Source organism: Heterodontus francisci, chromosome 24 (assembly GCF_036365525.1).
Source record: "Heterodontus francisci isolate sHetFra1 chromosome 24, sHetFra1.hap1, whole genome shotgun sequence".
Lineage (NCBI taxonomy): Eukaryota > Metazoa > Chordata > Chondrichthyes > Heterodontiformes > Heterodontidae > Heterodontus > Heterodontus francisci.
The window spans coordinates 29,944,766-29,962,864 of NC_090394.1; the positions used below are offsets into that span (position 1 = coordinate 29,944,766).

General features: G+C 44.3%; 1 protein-coding gene across 6 annotated transcripts in view; it reads left to right on the forward strand.

The window, feature by feature from the left end:
• The window catches only part of card11 (caspase recruitment domain family, member 11), a 250,123-nt gene that overhangs the window by 100,486 nt on the left and 131,538 nt on the right, over positions 1–18,099 (forward strand). For 5 of the 6 annotated variants that reach the window (XM_068055824.1, XM_068055819.1, XM_068055821.1 and 2 more), the window contains 3 exons: positions 9,488–9,712; positions 12,822–12,959; positions 14,314–14,639. In XM_068055824.1, coding sequence (XP_067911925.1) covers positions 9,496–9,712; positions 12,822–12,959; positions 14,314–14,639 — 681 coding nt within the window. In that variant the 5' untranslated portion in view covers positions 9,488–9,495. Of the gene's footprint in view, positions 1–9,487; positions 9,713–12,821; positions 12,960–14,313; positions 14,640–18,099 lie in introns of those variants that run through there. The other variant, XM_068055825.1, reaches the window with a different exon arrangement.

An 18,099-nucleotide genomic window follows, 5' to 3' on the forward strand; every position in this document is an offset into this window, starting at 1 on the left:
CCCCTCCAACCATTGCAATTTAAAGGGATCATGAATTACTCGCAGGTTAGTTGCTGGATTATTCAGGCTGCTGCTGCAATTGTATTGTGTTTTTGGGAACTTTTCTATACATGTGTAAAGATTCAATCATGCTGGTGATGCTGGTGCTGTTATATGTTTTTGTTCATTTAAGAGCTTGTGCTGAAACAAGTTGCATCCAGACATGGGTGCCAGGTAGGCCTACCTCTTGGAATTGAGCATAACTGGGAGAATGAAGCAAGGTCATGCAGAGCAGTACAAGCTGCTAGGAGAGGGAGGAGGAGGGGAGAAAGGGCTCTCAGCAGGAGGCCATATCCACAGAGGGTCTTTAGGGAGCAATTCTTTTCCCTCAACTTCAGCGAGGACCAATACCTGAGACACATTTGCTTCACTAAAGAGGTCGTGACTGAAATCTACCAACTTAGTTTTATTATTCCTTCATGGAATGTGGGCATCGCTGGCTAGGCCAGCATTTATTATCCATCCCTAATTGCCCTAGAAGATGGTGGTGAGCTGCCTTCTTGAACCACTGCAGTCCTTGGGGTGTAGGTACACCAACAGTGCTGGTAGGAAGGGAGTTCCAGGATTTTAAACCAGTGACAGTGAAGGAACGGCGATATAGTTCCAAGTCAGGATGGTGTGTGGCTTGGAGGGAAACTTGCAGGTGGTGGTGTTCCCATGCATCTGCTTCCCTTGTCGTTCTAGGTGGTAGAGGTCGTGGGTTTGGAAGGTGCTTTCGAAGGAGGCGTGATGAGTTGCTGCAGTGCATCTTGTAGATGGTACACACTGCTGCCACTGTGCGTCTGTAGTGAAGGGAGTGAATGTTGAAGGTGGTGCATGGAGTGTCAATCAAGCGGGCTACTTTGTCTTGGTTGGTGTCAAGTGTTGTTGGAGCTGCACCCATCCATGCGAATGGAGAGTATTCCATCACATTCTTGACTTGTGCCTTGTAGAAGGTGGACAGGTATTGGGAAGTCAGGAGGTGAGTTACTCGCTGCAGAATTCCCAGCCTCTGATCTGCTCTTGTGTGCCACAGTATTTATGTGGCTGATCCAGTTCAGTTTCTGGTCAATGGTAACCCTGGGATGTTGATAGTGGGGGATTCAGCGATGGTAATGCCATTGAACATCAAGGGGGAGGATGGTTAGATTCTGTCTTGGTCATTGCCTGGCACTTGTGTGGCACGAATGTTGCTTGCCACTTATCATCGCAAGCCTGGATGTTGTCTGGACACGGGCTGCTTCAGTATCTGAGGAGTCGGAAATGGTGTTGAACATTGTGCAATCATCAGCGAACATTCCCACTTCTGACCTTATGATGGAGGGAAGGTCATTGATGAAGCAGCTGAAAATGTTTGGGCCTAGACACTACTCTGAGGAACTCCTGCAGTGATGTCCTGGGTTTTCAGTACTACTGATGGAAGGTTGTTAGGGCCCATAGCCTTTGCAGTATCTAGTGCGTTCAGTCGTTTCTTGATATCACGTGGAGTGAATCGGATTGGCTGAAGACAGGCATCTGTGATGCTGGGGATGTCAGGAGGAGGCAGAGATGGATCATCCACTCGGCACTTCAGGCTGAAGATGGATGCAAATGCTTCAGCCTTGTCTTTTGCACTGCTGTGCTGGCGTGCTGGGCTCCCCCGTCGTTGAGGATGGGGATATTTGTGGTGCCTCCTTCTCCTGTTATTTGTTTAATTGTCCATGACTGGATGTGGCAGGACTGCAAAGCTTAGATCTGATCCCTTGGTTGTGGAATCTCTTAGCCCCATTCTGCTTCCGCTGTATGGCATGCAAGTAGTCCTGTGTTGTAGCTTCACCAGGCTGACACCTCATTTTTAGGTGTGCCTGGTGCTGCTCCTGGAATGCCCTCCTGCACTCTTCATTGAACAATTGCTGCAGCCATAACTACAGTCTCAAAGTAGGGGAAGGATCACATTGCCTGCAGCTATCTTGGTGAAAGTGGCTCTTAATTTTTATGCATCTGGTTCCTTCCATGCTACTGCTGGAGATTTCAGCAACATCTTGCAGTTTGCAGAATGCTGCTGCATTGGAGAGGTCATGATGTCTCCGTAAATACAGAGAGAACCAGCTTCACCTCATTCCCACTTCTCAGAGAAAAACAGGCAGAGCGAGCATGAGGGTTTGCACAGATTGCTGGCTTCCCCATGGCACAGTATGCCATTGACTGAACACACATTGTCTTGTTTGTATCTCATCTGAAATGGCCATTTTTATGAACTGAAAGGGATTCCACTCCCTTAGTGTGCAGCTGGTGTGCGACCACAGGCAGTGCATCATGTAATTGAATGCTGAATATCCTGACAGTTGTACGATTCCTTCATTCTGCAACAGTCCTCTGTGCCACCTCTATTTGATTCGCCATGGCAAGTCAAAGGCTGACATCTGGGTGACAAAGGTTTCATTTTATTTTATTTAGAGATACAGCACAGAAACAGGCCCTTCGGCCCACCGAGTCTGTGCCGACCAACAACCACCCATTTATACTAACCCTCCAGTAATCCCATATTCCCTACCACCTGCCTACACTAGAGGCAATTTACAATGACCAATTTACCTATCATCTGCAAGTCTTTGGCTGTGGGAGGAAACCGGAGCACCCGTTTATATACTGATTACATGGCTCATGACTACAGTTTGGAGCAAATGCACAAATGCACAGCAAGCATTCAATGCTGACACAAGGAACATCATGGAGTGTGCCATTGAAATCTTTAGCATTGCTCCCACTGCCTGGTCCGTTCAGGAGGAGCCCTGCAGTACTCAGCTGAGAGCGTATCAAGATTTATGGTAGCATGCTGCACAACCTGGACATTATGAGGGAATAGCCCTTGCCACCACCTATCAGGCAAGAAGCTGAGGAGCAAGAGCACAAACATGAGGAGGAGAAGCAAGTACAACAGGAAGTGGAGAAACAGGAAGATCTGTGTAATGAAATAATTAATGAGCGATGCCAATAACTTCAACCACACCTCCCTACTCAATTGAAGAGACTGTGGATGGCTTTGGAGGGTGACCCAGCTTCGTAGCGCACCATCAAGGCCTGGGCTGCAGCTGTCTGGGCTCGCTGGCTTACAGGCAACACCAAGGGTGCCAGTGGTGGAACAGGAATGCTGTCATCCTGAGAAAGGAAAGCAGATTCGTGCTCCATGGGGCACTGCCACTCTCCGGGGGCAACGCATTAGCAATACTACTAATCTGTTAAAGAACAGATTGATGGGCTGCTGGGTGATGCCCTATAGAAGCCCCTTTGGACAGTCGTATCCAGAGCCATGATAGCAGCAGGCTGAGCTTGTATGGCAGCACTCAGCTTTTGATAGAAGCTAATGGTGCTGCAATAGAAGCTGTGACATTGACCATCAGACGCTGCCGCTGGATCTTTGGCGGTTGAGGTTTGGAGGTGCATGTTTGGAAACTGTATTTCTGTAAATAAAAGCTTATAAAGGTAAAAATTGGACTCAGTTCTATCCTTCACCGCCTGGCTTTCTGGAATAGAACACCCATTCCTGTTTTCATCGGTTGGCCAAGTTATCCTCCACTATATAAATGCACCTTGTTGTTGTATGTGATAACTCTGTTATATCATAAAAGGTCTTAACCATTCTTTTTTTTATTAAAGTAGGCCGTAAACAGGGAAACTACTTGCACTGGCAGGAGGGTCAGTAACCAAAGGACACAGATTTAAGATAATTGACAAAACTGTCAAGGGGGAAATAAGGAGAATTTATTCCTAAGTCGTGAGTTGTTATGATCTGGAATGCACTGCCTGTAAGGATCGTGCAAGCAGATTCAATAGTAACTTTCAAAAGGGAACTGGAACAAATTTGCAGGACTATGAGGAAAGAGTGGGGGAAATGGGACTAATTGGTAGCTCTTACATTGGTTTCTAAGCAGAAGTATCAGCACCCCAGCCACAAAGTCTGACATGTTTTACTGCTGCCTGTCTGAACCAAGTAGAGATTACACACACCAAATGTATACTGCTGTTGATATCCATTGTGACTATTGCCAGTGACCTTCTTCTCTGCCATGCATTGTGAGTGTGTAATCACTAAATTACTGCCCTTTCCATATGATACATGCAGACTTTTACTGCTGCCCTAAGCAGGCCTAATTACTGGACACTTCAAGCATGTATTATGACAGCATGCTTTAACTAATGTTTATATATGGCTCTGCAATTAAATGGACATTCTGACTGCTTAATCATTCCAACTGTGCATGGTCATAAACCCACTTAATAAAGCCAATTAACTGCCAGCAGCAGAATGGATGAGGAGATTCAGAATGGTGTGCAATCACAACAAAGCAACAAGCAGCTCGGGCAATTCAAGCCATATTAAAGAGGGATGATGCAGAAAAGAGCCAATGACACCTTCTAAACAAGAATGAGAACTCCCCCCTCCCCATCTCGTCGCCTCCGCCACCTCCCGAGGAAGAAGGTCTCGAGAAAGGAAAGAATGGAAGAAAGAAAACTTGCATTTATAACAGAGTCTTTCACAACTTCAGGGCATCCCAAAGTGCTTTACAGCCAATTAAATACATTTGAAGTGCAGTCACTGTTGTAATGTAGGAAACGTGGCAGCCAATTTGCATACAGCAAGGTCCCACAAACAATAATGAAATAAATTACTAGATAATCTGTTTTAGAGGCGAAGGTTGAGATATAACTATTGGCTAGGACACCAGGGAGAACTCCCTTGCTCTTTTTTGAAGTAGTACCATGGGATCATTTACATTCACCCGAGAGGACATACTGGGCCTTGACTTAAGGTCTCATCTGAAAGACAGCCCAATCTGGCAGTCCCTCAGTACTTCACTGGGGTATCAGTTGAGACTTTGTGCTTGAGTCTCTGCAGTAAAACTTGAACCCACAGCCTTCATGACTCAGAGGCGGGAGCGCTCCTCACTAAAGCACAGCTGACACCAAAGAAATGCAAAAGGACACACAGATCCAGTGTGCAGAGCATATTTCAGAAATTAAAATTGGGATAACAAATCACGACAAATGCGAGCTTGAGACATTCACAACATCTTCGAAAAATGACAAAGTGCTGATCACTAATATCTCAGTATCAGTTGCAAACTGGCATGGAATGAAGACACATCACAGCTCCCAATTGGCACTCTATAGAATCCAATTTTATGCATCTAGCCCTATGAAACCCACCTTGTGTGAGGGCCTTTGTTCTCACATAATACCAGATCACTTGTATCCACAGCTGTTTATACTTCTCTTGAAGCCAATATAATGAACATAAACAGTTGAGCTGGGATCAAGTTCAAAATCAATTAACTACTTACAGAAATAAAGCAGGCAGGACTTACACAGAACATGGTGTTTATGCTCCACACAAGTTTCCTCCCACCCGACTCCATCTCACCCAAACAAAATAGCCTTCTAAGGATTTCTCATTGGGAAGTTTTGATATTTGGCAGCTGATCCTCCCATACCAGTTTTATGCCTGGGTAGTGAGGGGAAAATCTACCTCAATCTCCATGAGGAAGATGACTGATAACATTCCAACAAGGAAGTACTCTTGTGAACTACACCCTGACTGCTAATGATACTAGATTGACAGCTTCAGAATATCAGTCCGAGATTTCAATCTACATCATTCAACTCTGACTGCATTTTACAGATAACATTTCCACTTGACCCAAAGTTCCAGAAATCATAATATTCCTAGATTATTTGATTGGCCACATTGTGATGGCATTTCTCACCAAGGGCTGCCAATAATAGAATGTAATTACAAGGTCTTTTTTAATGAGTTTTTCCCAGTGCAGCAGTCTCATCATCCTTCCCATAAGTGGTCCTCGTGTCCCTACACACCAGAAGCTATAGCCCTGTAGTTTTCTACCGAGGACTTACACCTGTAGGTGCTAACTGTGGGTCTGTTGCTAGAGCTCTTGTCACTGAGTTATAAGAATGTGGGTTCTAGTCCCACTCTAGGGCATAACAATCTGGACTGATACTCCCAGTGTGGTACTGAATGTGGGCTGCACAGTTGGAGGTGAGATGTTAAGCCAAGCCCACATCTGCCCTCTCAGGTGGATGTAAAAAATCCTATAGTACCATAAGGGAGAAGAGCAGGGAAGTTCTCCCTAATGTTCTGGTCAATATTTACCATTCAACTAACATCACCACAACAGGTAACCTGGTCATTATCACAGTGCTGTTTGTGGAAGCTTGCTGTGTGCAATTTGCTGCCCTATTTCCTACATTACAACAGTGACTACACTTCAAATTTACTTCATTGGCTTTAAATCACTTTGAGATGTCCTGAGGTTATGAATGGGTGCTATATAAAGACAAACCTTTGTTCTCACATAATCTCGAATCACTAGTACCCACTGCTGTTTACTTCTCTTGAAGCCAATATAGTCAACATAAACAGTTGAGCTGGGATCAGATTCAAAATCAACTATTTACAGAAATCAAACAAATAAGACTTAGACAGAAGTTAGTAACATGCCCTAGCATTCATTTTATTTCATGCTGGACCACCCTGCTTCCCATACTTTCTGTGGTTCAGCCTGTGTCTCTCTCTCAGTTTCACAGACTATAGCATTAAATCATCCATTAGTCTTTGAACTGCACAAAATAAATATGAAGGGATTCTGACAGACCCATTTGCAGGTTGAATGAGCCAGATGTAAGTATTGTTCACACCATTAAAATTATGTAATCTCTTAAAACAAAGCCCACCTTCTGGAAACCATACACACTGCAGCGAACAGTCATTTTAGCTTTTCTTTCTTAAGGTAGCATAATGGTTATGCTATTGGAATAGTAGTCATGCTTCGGTAGTAGCCAGTGTACAGCTACATTGGTGGAAGTCTGACAGTAGCTTTGGGCATCTGCTCTCTCAGTTGTGTCAATTGTGAAAGGGAAATGAACAGAAAAGTAGAAAGAATTCTCTCTCCATTTATTTAGTGTTGGCTTGGCTCAGCTAGTAAGAAGATCATGGGTTCAAACCCCACTCTAAGACTTGAGCACATAATCTAGGCTGACACTGGAGTTCAGTAGTGAAGGAATACTGTACTGTTGTTCGGAACAAATGTTGAACCAAAGCCCTGTCTGCCTGCTCAGGTGGATGTAAAGGATCCCATGGAAATTTTTTAAAGACCAGCAAGGGTGTCTGCTGGTGTTCTGGCCAACATTATTAGACAATAGAATCAATCCTATGTTAATTTACATTCATTATTTCACTGGCACAAGCCTGTATTAAAGTTTGAATTAAGGGCATTCTGCCTGTTAAATAGATAGGCAGATACATATTAAAACTAAAATCTAAAGTGACACATTGGGCTGGATTTTACCTTCGGCGGACAGGAATTCGCCAGCAACATAAAAGTCAGTGGCGAACCCGCTTCCACTGAGCCCGAGGATCCGCCCTGTATTTTACAGGTGCCTGGGCTTTAATTGTACCGAGGCGGGACTTCCACCCGCTTGAGGGAGGAAGTCCCGCCTCAGTGAGCTGCCGGCCAATCAGTGGGCTGGCAGCTCTTCATCTCAGCAGCGCCACCGGGATTGGTGGCCACTGTTGGGACTGCAGCTCAGCCGACGACATGGAGCCAGGAGTGAAGGTAAGTTTGGACATGCCTCACCAGGCGGATCAATCGTACCTTGGTGAGGGTTGTCGCTTGGTTGGGGGGAGGGGGGGGTGGTGACGTCCACCCCCCCCCCCCCCCGCCCCCCCACCTGCACACGGAAAGGCCGGCAGCTATTGCTGGGCGGCCTTTCACGTCCCCAGCATGCCCGCTTGCCACGGGTAAAATACCCGTGGAGGCGGGCGAGGGCCCTTAAGTGGCCACTTAATTGACCTCGGGCGGGCAGGCAGGCCGTTTTCTCCCCTCGCCTGACTGCCATAAAATTGGCCGGCCTCGCCTGACTGCCATAAAATTGGCCGGAGGCAGGAGTGGGGCGGGAAGGCCTCCTGGAGCCTCCCACTCAATTTTACGCCACCCCCATCCGCCCCCACACCACCGCCCGACCCATTGGGGGGAACGGAAAATTCAGCCCATTGGAACAGAAAAGGACAAAAATCTGTGTATGAGGCAAAGAAGAACTGTTAACTTGCAAAGGCGAATCAGGAAGAGATCTGTGTGCGATCAGTGATAGTTCACCAAACGTTTTCAGTCAACATGAAGGTGTTATAAATGAAATTAATTGAAATATTAGGATGTATCTCAATAGGTTTTTGAATATAGTTTGGAATGTCATTCTAATCTTGTGTACAGTTTTGACCATCCTAAATTCAGAAGGACTTTGGTGCACTGGGGAGTTTACAGAAAAAAACAGGAGCAGGGAAGGTTAAGAAGTTTTCAAGACGATGAGAGGTTTTGATAGAATTGTTAGAGATAAATTATTCCCTCTGGCGAGTGAGTAAAGAACCAGAGGTTATAGGTTCAAAATCATTGGAAAAAGATGTAGACAGGAAATGAGGAGAAATGAGGAGACTCCTTCAGAGATTTATCGGGATCTGAACGCTCTACCAGAAAAGGTGAATGGAAGCTGATTCCAGAAATAATTTTAATAGGGAATGACACAGATACTTGAGTATGAGGAACTCACAGGGTTAGTCAAAAAGCAGAGATGTGAAATTAAGTCTGACTGCTCTTTCAAAGAGCCCACGGGCACAAAGGGCTGAATGGCCTTCTTCTGTGCTGTAGGTTTTTATGATTCTGTGACTCCTGATCTAGGATATGAGGAAAGAGTTTCATGAGATTCAGGACATAGCCTGGGTCTTTAAGAAGCTGAACAGGGGAGCCAGTCATGAAATCTTGCCTAGTTAAAGTTGTCACTGCAAGAATGGGGAGAGAAGTCAGATGAAACATCGTTATGATGACATTTTATGGAATACTTCATGATAGGAAGCAGGTGAAGCAGAAGTGATTGCATCAAGCAAGACACAGGGCTATGGGGAAACAGTAGGGCAGTGGAGTTAGTTTTAGACTGCTCTAGTTAAAAAACCAGCATGACACAATGGCTTCTTTCTGTTGTGTAACCTTCTATAGTTCTAAAGCTAATAATATAAATGGAAGCTATTTGGCTTGGAAAATAAATGCAAATCTGGAGGATAATGACTTAACATGAATAAATTGCTTGCAAGACTGATGATTAGATTTATTTTCCTTGCAGTATAGTGGATATATGGAACAAACACCAGGTAAAGATTTTATTGATGTAACTTTATTCCATCAAAAAGAAGCAGTGTAACATCTGGCTGGAAACAAGACTGCAGCTATAAAGAAAGATAATAGCTAAAAGAATTCTGTCTTGATTTCTGATCACTTGGTTTTTTACCGATAGCTTTGTTATTGATATATGGTCCAGATTGAGTATAAAAGACAAACTTTAAAATGAGTCACTGTCAATAACCTGTCTATCTGCCAGATTCACAAGTGTTTTAAATATCCTCCACTTGCCATTTCTTATTTTGTAGGTCCGGAGATGGAGACCTGTGGTTCAGAGACAGAGAATTTCTGCAGTGTGAAGGATGAGGAAGATGTGGTATGGGAGAACGTGGAGTGTAACCGGCACGTCCTCAGCCGATACATCAACCCAGCGAAGCTTACTCCATACCTCCGACAGTGCAAAGTCATTGACGAGCAGGATGAAGATGAGGTGCTCAATTCACACATGCTGCAGTCCAAAATTAACAGATCAAGTAATTGAGTTCAGTTCTTTTTTTAATGTGTTACTGCAGTTGTACCTTTTTATAAATAATGTATTCCTACAGTTTTATATCCAATGGCAACAGTGAACACGTAAAATGTTATTGGAAGAAATCTCTTTGTTTTCTTTTATTCATTCTTGGAATACAGTGTTGCTGGCAAAACTAGCATTTATTGCCCATCCCTAATTGCCCTCAAGAAGATGGCAGTGAGCCTTCTTCTTGAACCACTGCAGTCTGTTTGGTGAAGGTGCTCTGACAATGCTGTTAGGTAGGGAGTTCCAGGATTTTCATCCAGTGGCAGTGAAGGAACAACTATATATTTCCAAGTCAGGATGGTGTTTGAATTGGAGGGAAACTAGGAAGTGATGGTGTTCCCATGCACCTGCTGCCCATGTCCTTCTAGATCAGGGTTGTCCAGCATGTGGCCCACAGGCCAGCATCTTGCCTGCCAAAGGTTTCCATCCGGCCCACAGATATAAACTGTCTCAGGCCATTCCTCATCGTAGGGGTCGGCAACGTGTCTGTACATGAACCAGTGTCCGTGGTAAAAGATTTTGAGGTCCATGACTGGTAATTTCAGAGATGAGAAATTTCCCATTGGCTTCTTCTTCCAGACCAGCTTTTCTAAAAAATGGCAATGTCAGTTTCACAGCTGACAGGTGCTGGGTGTGGGAACAGTGGCACCCAAACATCTGGCAGATTTGGGATTTTCCAACTTGTTTTTAAAAGCCCGCTGGAAAACTCCGAATCTGTCCAAAGTTCGGAAACTGCTGTTCCCGCTCTCAGCAAGTGTCAGAGAGAGAGAGAGAGAGAGTGGGGGACAGAGAGGGGGGGGGGGGGGGAACAGAGAGAGGGGGTGCAGAGAGAGAGGAGGACAGAGGGAGAGGGGGGACAGAGAGAGAGGGGAGGGGACAGAGAGAGTGAGGGGCAGAGAGAGTGGGGACAGAGAAATAGAGGGGGACAGAGAGAGAGGGAGAGAGAGAGGGGTGAGGGGACAGATTGAGAGGGAGATAGAGCAAGAGGGGTTAGAGAGAGAGAGGGGGACAGAGAGAGAGAGGGGAACAGAGAGAGAAGGAGCAGAGAGAGAGGGGGACAGAGACAGGGACATTGACTACTTGTGCAAGCAAAAAATGCCAGATATCTCACAATATCAGTGACCAACATAGTGAGGATAAAGTAAGTCAATAAATTAATTTTTTCATTCAAAGCTTCTTTACAAAATGCACATTTGTTGTTGTTTTGATTAATAGTAAGGTAAATTTTTAATGTCTTTACCTTTCTGAAATTGTCTCACCGGCCCTCTATGTAACACAAAAATTATAATCTGGCCCCCTTGTGAAAATTTTGGACAACACCCCTGTTCTAGATGGTGGAGTTCGTGATTTTGGCAGGTGCTGCTGAAGAAGCCTTACAGTGTCTTCCTTGCTTGACAGTTAATGACATCCCTTTTCCCATGTACTTTATCTGATTTTTCCCACCAACGCTCAGCCTCATATGTCCCTCTATGCTTTCTTCTCAAGTTGAGAGGCCCACATTTACCCTCATGTGCTCAAGGGTGTGTGCTTGCTGTGACTTAAGAAAAGTAAGTTAGACTCTCTAAGAAATTGGTACACATAAAACAACCAAGAGCTATCTACAGCATGCCTTCCCTCCATCTGGGGCTCCAGGCAGACTTACTGGACCATGTGTCTCTAGACCTCCACTGTCGCCTGCTTGTCTGTGGAAGGCTGATTGAGCTGAGGTTCAGTTCTGTCCCTCCGTATCCCTTGCTCCACAGAGAAATGAGGCAAGGGAAAGCTATCAAAGCAGGGCTATTTCAGTCTCCATACAGCGAGTGAAAGGGTCCCTGTAAAAATGGCTGCATATAATGACACTATGAGTCCCAGTCAGAATGGAGATTATTGGGTAATTCCCCCATCAATCATGTAGTGCTGTAAGTGACTGGGATTGATTTAAGACACATAATTTGTATTGTATTATGTCACTGTCCTCCACTCACTGCATTTTGCTGGAGAAATAATCCTGCTTTTATTGGGAGACTGCTGTAGTTTCAGTCATGAGTTCTGTTTGCTGTAGTTTGTAGAAACTCTTTTTAGATAGACACTGTTTTCTGTTTGCTGAGTCAGTTGACTCTGCTGTGTGTGAAATAGACTCTGTGAGCTTAAAGTCCTATAAAAATCTCGTCCAACTCATTGGCTGACACAGTGCTGTCAATATTCAGTCAACACAGATGTCCGAAAGAACTATTGATATTTTAGGGATTTTGTTCCTCCTTCCCTCCACTAGACACCTGCTCACAGTGATTTGATGAAAGCAAAAAGCTCACTGCATGGAAAATGAACAATTGGGAGACATGCAGGACTCCCTTTGTTAGCTGTACTCCATATTATAAACAGTCCTAAACTTGGAGAAACAAAGGGCACAAAAACCAGAAAACATGGATCTTCAAATGTGTATTAGATTAAGGAATTCACTTCTATGAAAGCAAATATGAGGAGCTGGTACCCTGTATTTCCACTGATTCAGCAAATGGGTCTCTGCCTTCTTCAGTGAAGCTCAATGCTGCCCAATCCCAACTGTAAACATAAGAAGGACAATCCACCAATAATACAGATGATACAAAAGTGCCTTTTGTTGGTCTGCTTTGACACTTCTGTACCCAAAGAGTGGTTAGAATGTGGAACTCACTGCCATAAGGAGTGATTGAGGCAAATAGCATAGATGGATTTAAGGAGAAGCTGGATCAACACATGAGAGAGAAAAGAATAGACGATCATGTTGATAGGGTTAGACGAAGTGGGGTGGGAGGAGGCTCATGTGGAGCATAAACAACAGCATAGACCAGTTGGGCTGTATGGCTTGTTTCTGTGCTGCAGATATGATGGTGATAGTATACCATGGAGAAAGAACACAATCCATCTCAGCGAGGGAACAGGAACTAATCCACCATCCTTAATCCATACCTCATGTTAGAATGTCACCGACTGTGCCTGTGGAAATGTCCTGACTCCTGGTTGTGCTCCTTTCCCCAAGGATAAGTAAGTTGAGTGAGAGCGAAAATGGTTCAAATGCACTCTCACTTTCTTTGCTCTTTCCAAAGGTCGTCTGCTGGATATCCTCCAAACAAAGGGACAGAGGGGGTATGTTGTTTTTTTGGAAAGCCTTGAATTCTACTATCCAGAACTGTACAAGTTGGTCACAGGGAAGGAGCCCACAAGGAGATTTTCTACCATAGTAGGTAAAGAGACTACTCTCAATGAACCTTTAATTTCATATTTCTCAAAATGGCACAATTCTGGTTTTTAAAATAATGTACAGATGCAATAAATTATGGATAACTATTATAATGTACGTTACATGTTAACCATTATCTTTCTTTCTATCTGTTTCTGTTGATACTTTATATATTTATGTTGAAAGAGAGTGCACTGTTAATATTACTGGTAGAAGTCACTTTAACTTTGAAATGAGTTTTGAGAATTGAGTGAAGTTCAAGGCAATTAAAGGAATATTAAGCACATTAATGGCTTTGGTTTGGATGTCCAAATTATCTCCACTTGATCTGAAAAAGTTTACAGTGCTATCTATCTGGAAAGAGCAAGGGAGTGGGATGAATTGGATAACTTTACCAAAACAGCATGGTGGGCTGAATGACCCCCTTCTGTGCTTTATCATTCTGTGGTTCTAGAAACTATTTAGAAGGTCAACAACATGAAGGATTTGAATTAAGGTACGCAAATACACAATTGAAATAATATGACTGTTGCAGTATACTGGGTTATTTTCTCTAAAGTCCAGCTCCCTCATTCTGTTCGGCTCAGTAACTTCCCCTAGCTTGAGTGCCGATTTAAAGACTGTATCTCCATTGCTGTTAAGCCAACTTCTTTAATAAAAGGCTCAGCAACTCCTCGAAGCCAGGTCCCCCTAAATCATCATCATTTAAACAGAGTATTAAAAACAATCAATAGAAATTAAACAAAATAGGACACTATTAGTGGTGATTCTTTATTATGTTTGAATTCTAAGGGACCCAATGATGAAAGTCCCTCTTAATACAAGGTAGACGTTATACATAGATACAAACTGAGAGATCAGTTTTTGCATTCTACAAAAATATTGGTGTGGACATTTTGCACGTCTAAACTAAGGCCATTGTTGGCCTAATCCTAGAGTATTCCTTGAATTGCATCGAGCGGCACCCAATCTTAAATGCAAATTATTTGGGTTTAGTCTGAGTTTGTTCCCAATTTTCCTTACCTCACCATTGGCGGCCATGCCTTCCACTGCCTGGGTCTCAAGCTCTGGAATTCCGTCCCTAAACCTCACTCTCCTCCTTTAAAATGCTCCTTAAAACCCACCTCTGAGATCAAGCTTTTGGTCACCTGTTCTAATGTCTCCTTATCTAGGTCAGTGTCAAATTTCCGTTTGATGGCACTGCTGGGAAGTGCCTTGGGACCGTTTTTACCACGTTAAAGATGCTATATTAATACAAGTTGTTGATAAACCTGAAGAGAATGGGGTGCGGGCATGACTGTTTTTTGTCCTGCTTCACTGTTGCTGTCTGGCTTTGACAAGCGTTTTCTGTATTCCAGTGGAGGAAGGACATGAGGGTCTGACGCAATTCCTGATGAATGAGGTGATAAAACTACAGCAACAGACAAAAGCAAAGGAGGTGCTACGGTGCGACCTGCAGGTCAAGATGAAACATCTTGAGGATGAGAAGAAACAGCTGAAGCTGGTGAACCAAGAGCTACATACCTTCCAGGAACGTTACAACAAGATGAAGGAGGAGAGAAACAACTACAACGACGAGCTTATGAAAGTCAAAGACGACAATTACAATCTTGCCATGAGGTATGCACAGCTCAGCGAGGAGAAGAATATGGCGGTGATGAGAAGCCGGGATCTGCAGCTTCAGGTAATTTCCTGGGAAAATTTAGCAGTACCAGTTACTGACTGATGAAAAACACTACATCTGTACCAGTGGTGTTCACAGTCACCAAGACCAGTGCTGTAATTCTACTGGTATCAGTATCAGTGCTGTAATACTGCTGGTAATGGGCTATCAGTATCAGTGCTGTAATGCTGCTGGTAATGAGCTATCAGTATCAGTGCTGTAATACTGCTGGTAATGGGCTATCAGTATCAGTGCTGTAATACTGCTGGTAATGGGCTATCAGTATCAGTGCTGTAATACTGCTGGTAATGGGCTATCAGTATCAGTGCTGTAATGCTGCTGGTAATGAGCTATCAGTATCAGTGCTGTAATGCTGCTGGTAACGGGCTATCGTATCAGTGCTGTAATGCTGCTGGTAATGGGCTATCAGTATCAGTGCTGTAATACTGCTGGTAATGGGCTATCAGTGTCAGTGCTGTAATGCTGCTGGTAACGGGCTATCGTATCAGTGCTGTAATGCTGCTGGTAATGGGCTATCAGTATCAGTGCTGTAATACTGCTGGTGGTGGGCTATCAGTATCAGTGCTGTAATACTGCTGGTAATGAGCTATCAGTATCAGTGCTTTAATACTGCTGGTAATGGGCTATCAGTATCAGTGCTGTAATGCTGCTGGTAATGAGCTATCAGTATCAGTGCTGTAATACTGCTGGTAATGGGCGATCAGTATCAGTGCTGTAATGCTGCTGGTAATGAGCTATCAGTATCAGTGCTGTAATACTGCTGGTAATGGGCTATCAGTATCAGTGCTGTAATACTGCTGGTAATGGGCTATCAGTATCAGTGCTGTAATACTGCTGGTAATGGGCTATCAGTATCAGTGCTGTAATGCTGCTGGTAATGAGCTATCAGTATCAGTGCTGTAATACTGCTGGTAATGGGCTATCAGTGTCAGTGCTGTAATGCTGCTGGTAACGGGCTATCGTATCAGTGCTGTAATGCTGCTGGTAATGGGCTATCAGTATCAGTGCTGTAATACTGCTGGTGGTGGGCTATCAGTATCAGTGCTGTAATACTGCTGGTGGTGGGCTATCAGTATCAGTGTTGTAATACTGCTGGTAATGGGCTATCAGTATCAGTGCTGTAATACTGCTGGTGGTTGGCTATCAGTATCAGTGCTGTAATGCTGCTGGTAATGGGCTATCAGTATCAGTGCTGTAATACTGCTGATTGTGGGCTGTCAGTATCAGTGCTGTAATACTGCTGGTTGTGGGCTATCACTATCAGTGCTATCATCCTGCTCGTGCTGGTACTAGACCCCAGGAATATACGATACTGACTTTCAACAGGCTGATGGTTCCAGTTAAATGAAGCACTGTTGTTACTGGCAACATTTTACAAGGTGCCTAAAGTTTTTAACTCTCATATTGGTGTCATGCACAGTATATTTGGTAACTATTTGTATTTCAGAGTTAATTTACAGCAGTAATTTTATCCAACTTCCAAATCAGCTAGGCACAGATTGCTATAAATTAATAATAAAGAATTCCGCAAACAAACATCCTATCACAAAACTATACTTGGTAATCAAATCAGTCTTGTACCTGTTATCACCAGGCTGACTTCTACAGTTAGAATATCTGACAGACACAAGACAACACTGAGCAGCAAAAATGGAGCCTACGCAAAAAATGAAATAGCTGCAATGTTAGGATGGACCTTAATTTTAAATCACTCTCTGGTTTAAGAGGAAACTAATTTTTTAAACTGCTGAAGAATGAGCAAATTTTGATGCAAGGTGCTTTACAGTAACAGTTTTTAGCACATGGTTTGAGTTGAAACTAGTACTCTATGATCATGCAATAAAACACAGCTACTATCCTAACTTAATACAAGAATGGATTAATCTTATGTTATCAAAAACGACATATCACTTCCTCCTCAGTCAAGCTGCTCTAGTTTGATGTTTGACTTAGTGGAAATGACATTTTTATTTACACTAAGCTCACCTTATCTTAATCAGAAAGAAACAAAAGAGGAACTAGGTTTTATGAAGTGTTTTTCACCTTAGGATGTCCCAAAGTGCCTGACAGCATAGGGCAGAATCTTAACTCCCAAGAGGGTGGCGGGTTTGAGTGCGGACATTGGGGGAGGAGCACTAAAGCCTGAGAAATGGTGTCAGTTCAAGAACCCGACATGATCCTGCCCACTTCTGGATTTATCCCGGGTGGGTTTGCAGGTGAGTGGGGAACCCCCATGGAGCTGTCAGGTAACTAATTAAAATGTTCAAAGGGCAATTAACTGAGGATTTAACACAGCATTCTAGCTTTAACAGTCAACCCACAGGTTTCCCAAGCTATGTGAAACTCGCTAGGGTCAACAAGGTGAGAGCACAGCAGGGAGTGCTTCTTCAGTGAAACTGACAGGCTGGGAATCCTTCAGACAGTGAAACTGAATAGCTGCAGCCCTGCCTAGGTGAGAGGCTGCTGCTCACAGTACTTCTTCTGAGAGTGTGTTCTTACTGCTTGATGGGTGATTTCCAACTTTTTGGAAGGCAGTTCACCTATCTTGGACTTCACACACCCTAATCTGCACTTCCCTGCTGCTAGCCTTCCCTGCAGCAAGACAGCAACTTATTCAGCTCTATCTTGCACCTCTGATGAGTGACTAGAGGAGCAGCAGCAACACCAACAGCACCAGGAGCAGCAGCAGCAACACCAACAGCAATTGCTGCTTTCTCCGTAGCCACATGCTGCTCCACAGGACAGAGGGGTCCGACATAGAGATCAAGCTCCAAAGAGGTCAGACCCCCACGCAGGTTCTAGAGGCAGAAGACCAGCTCTCTTGACATATGTGAGCACCAGTGCCTCAGGAGGCTCAGGCACCCATGGCAGGTCACTGCAGCCATCTGCAGCCTCCTGGAACAAGATCTCCTTCCTAGTAGATCAGGTGGGCATGTACTGCCAGTGGCTGGCAAGGTGCCTGTCACTCTAGGGTCCCCGAGACCCTCCCTGGGATTAGCGCTCTCTTCTCCTGCAAGGAGAGAAAGCAGAGAGTTGTGAGTGTGAGAAATGGATTGTGTGGAGAGGAGAGAAGGACAACATTTGTGGAAGATGACTGTGAGGCATGGGTGTGAGACAGTATAAAGATGAGGGTGAGTGTCAGTGTTGGCTGTTCAGATGGGGATGTGAGGAGATGCATGGAGAGAGAGGAGGTGAGTTGGTCTGAGGAGTGCTGTGCAGGAGATTGCTGGGGAAGTCAGAGTTTGGGGCTTAGCACCTGAAAGTGGGATGCCACTCACCTTTCCTGCCCTCCTGAGGTCATTGAACCTTTTGCGGAACTGTCTCCAGGTTTAAGAAACCACACTCCTGCTGCTCACTTCCTTAGCCACTTCCAGAACCTCCAGGTAAGAGAGCAAGACCTGGGAATTTGGCGGGGGTGGAGGTGGGAGTGGGTGTTGCTGGGTGTGCAACCTTTCCAAGT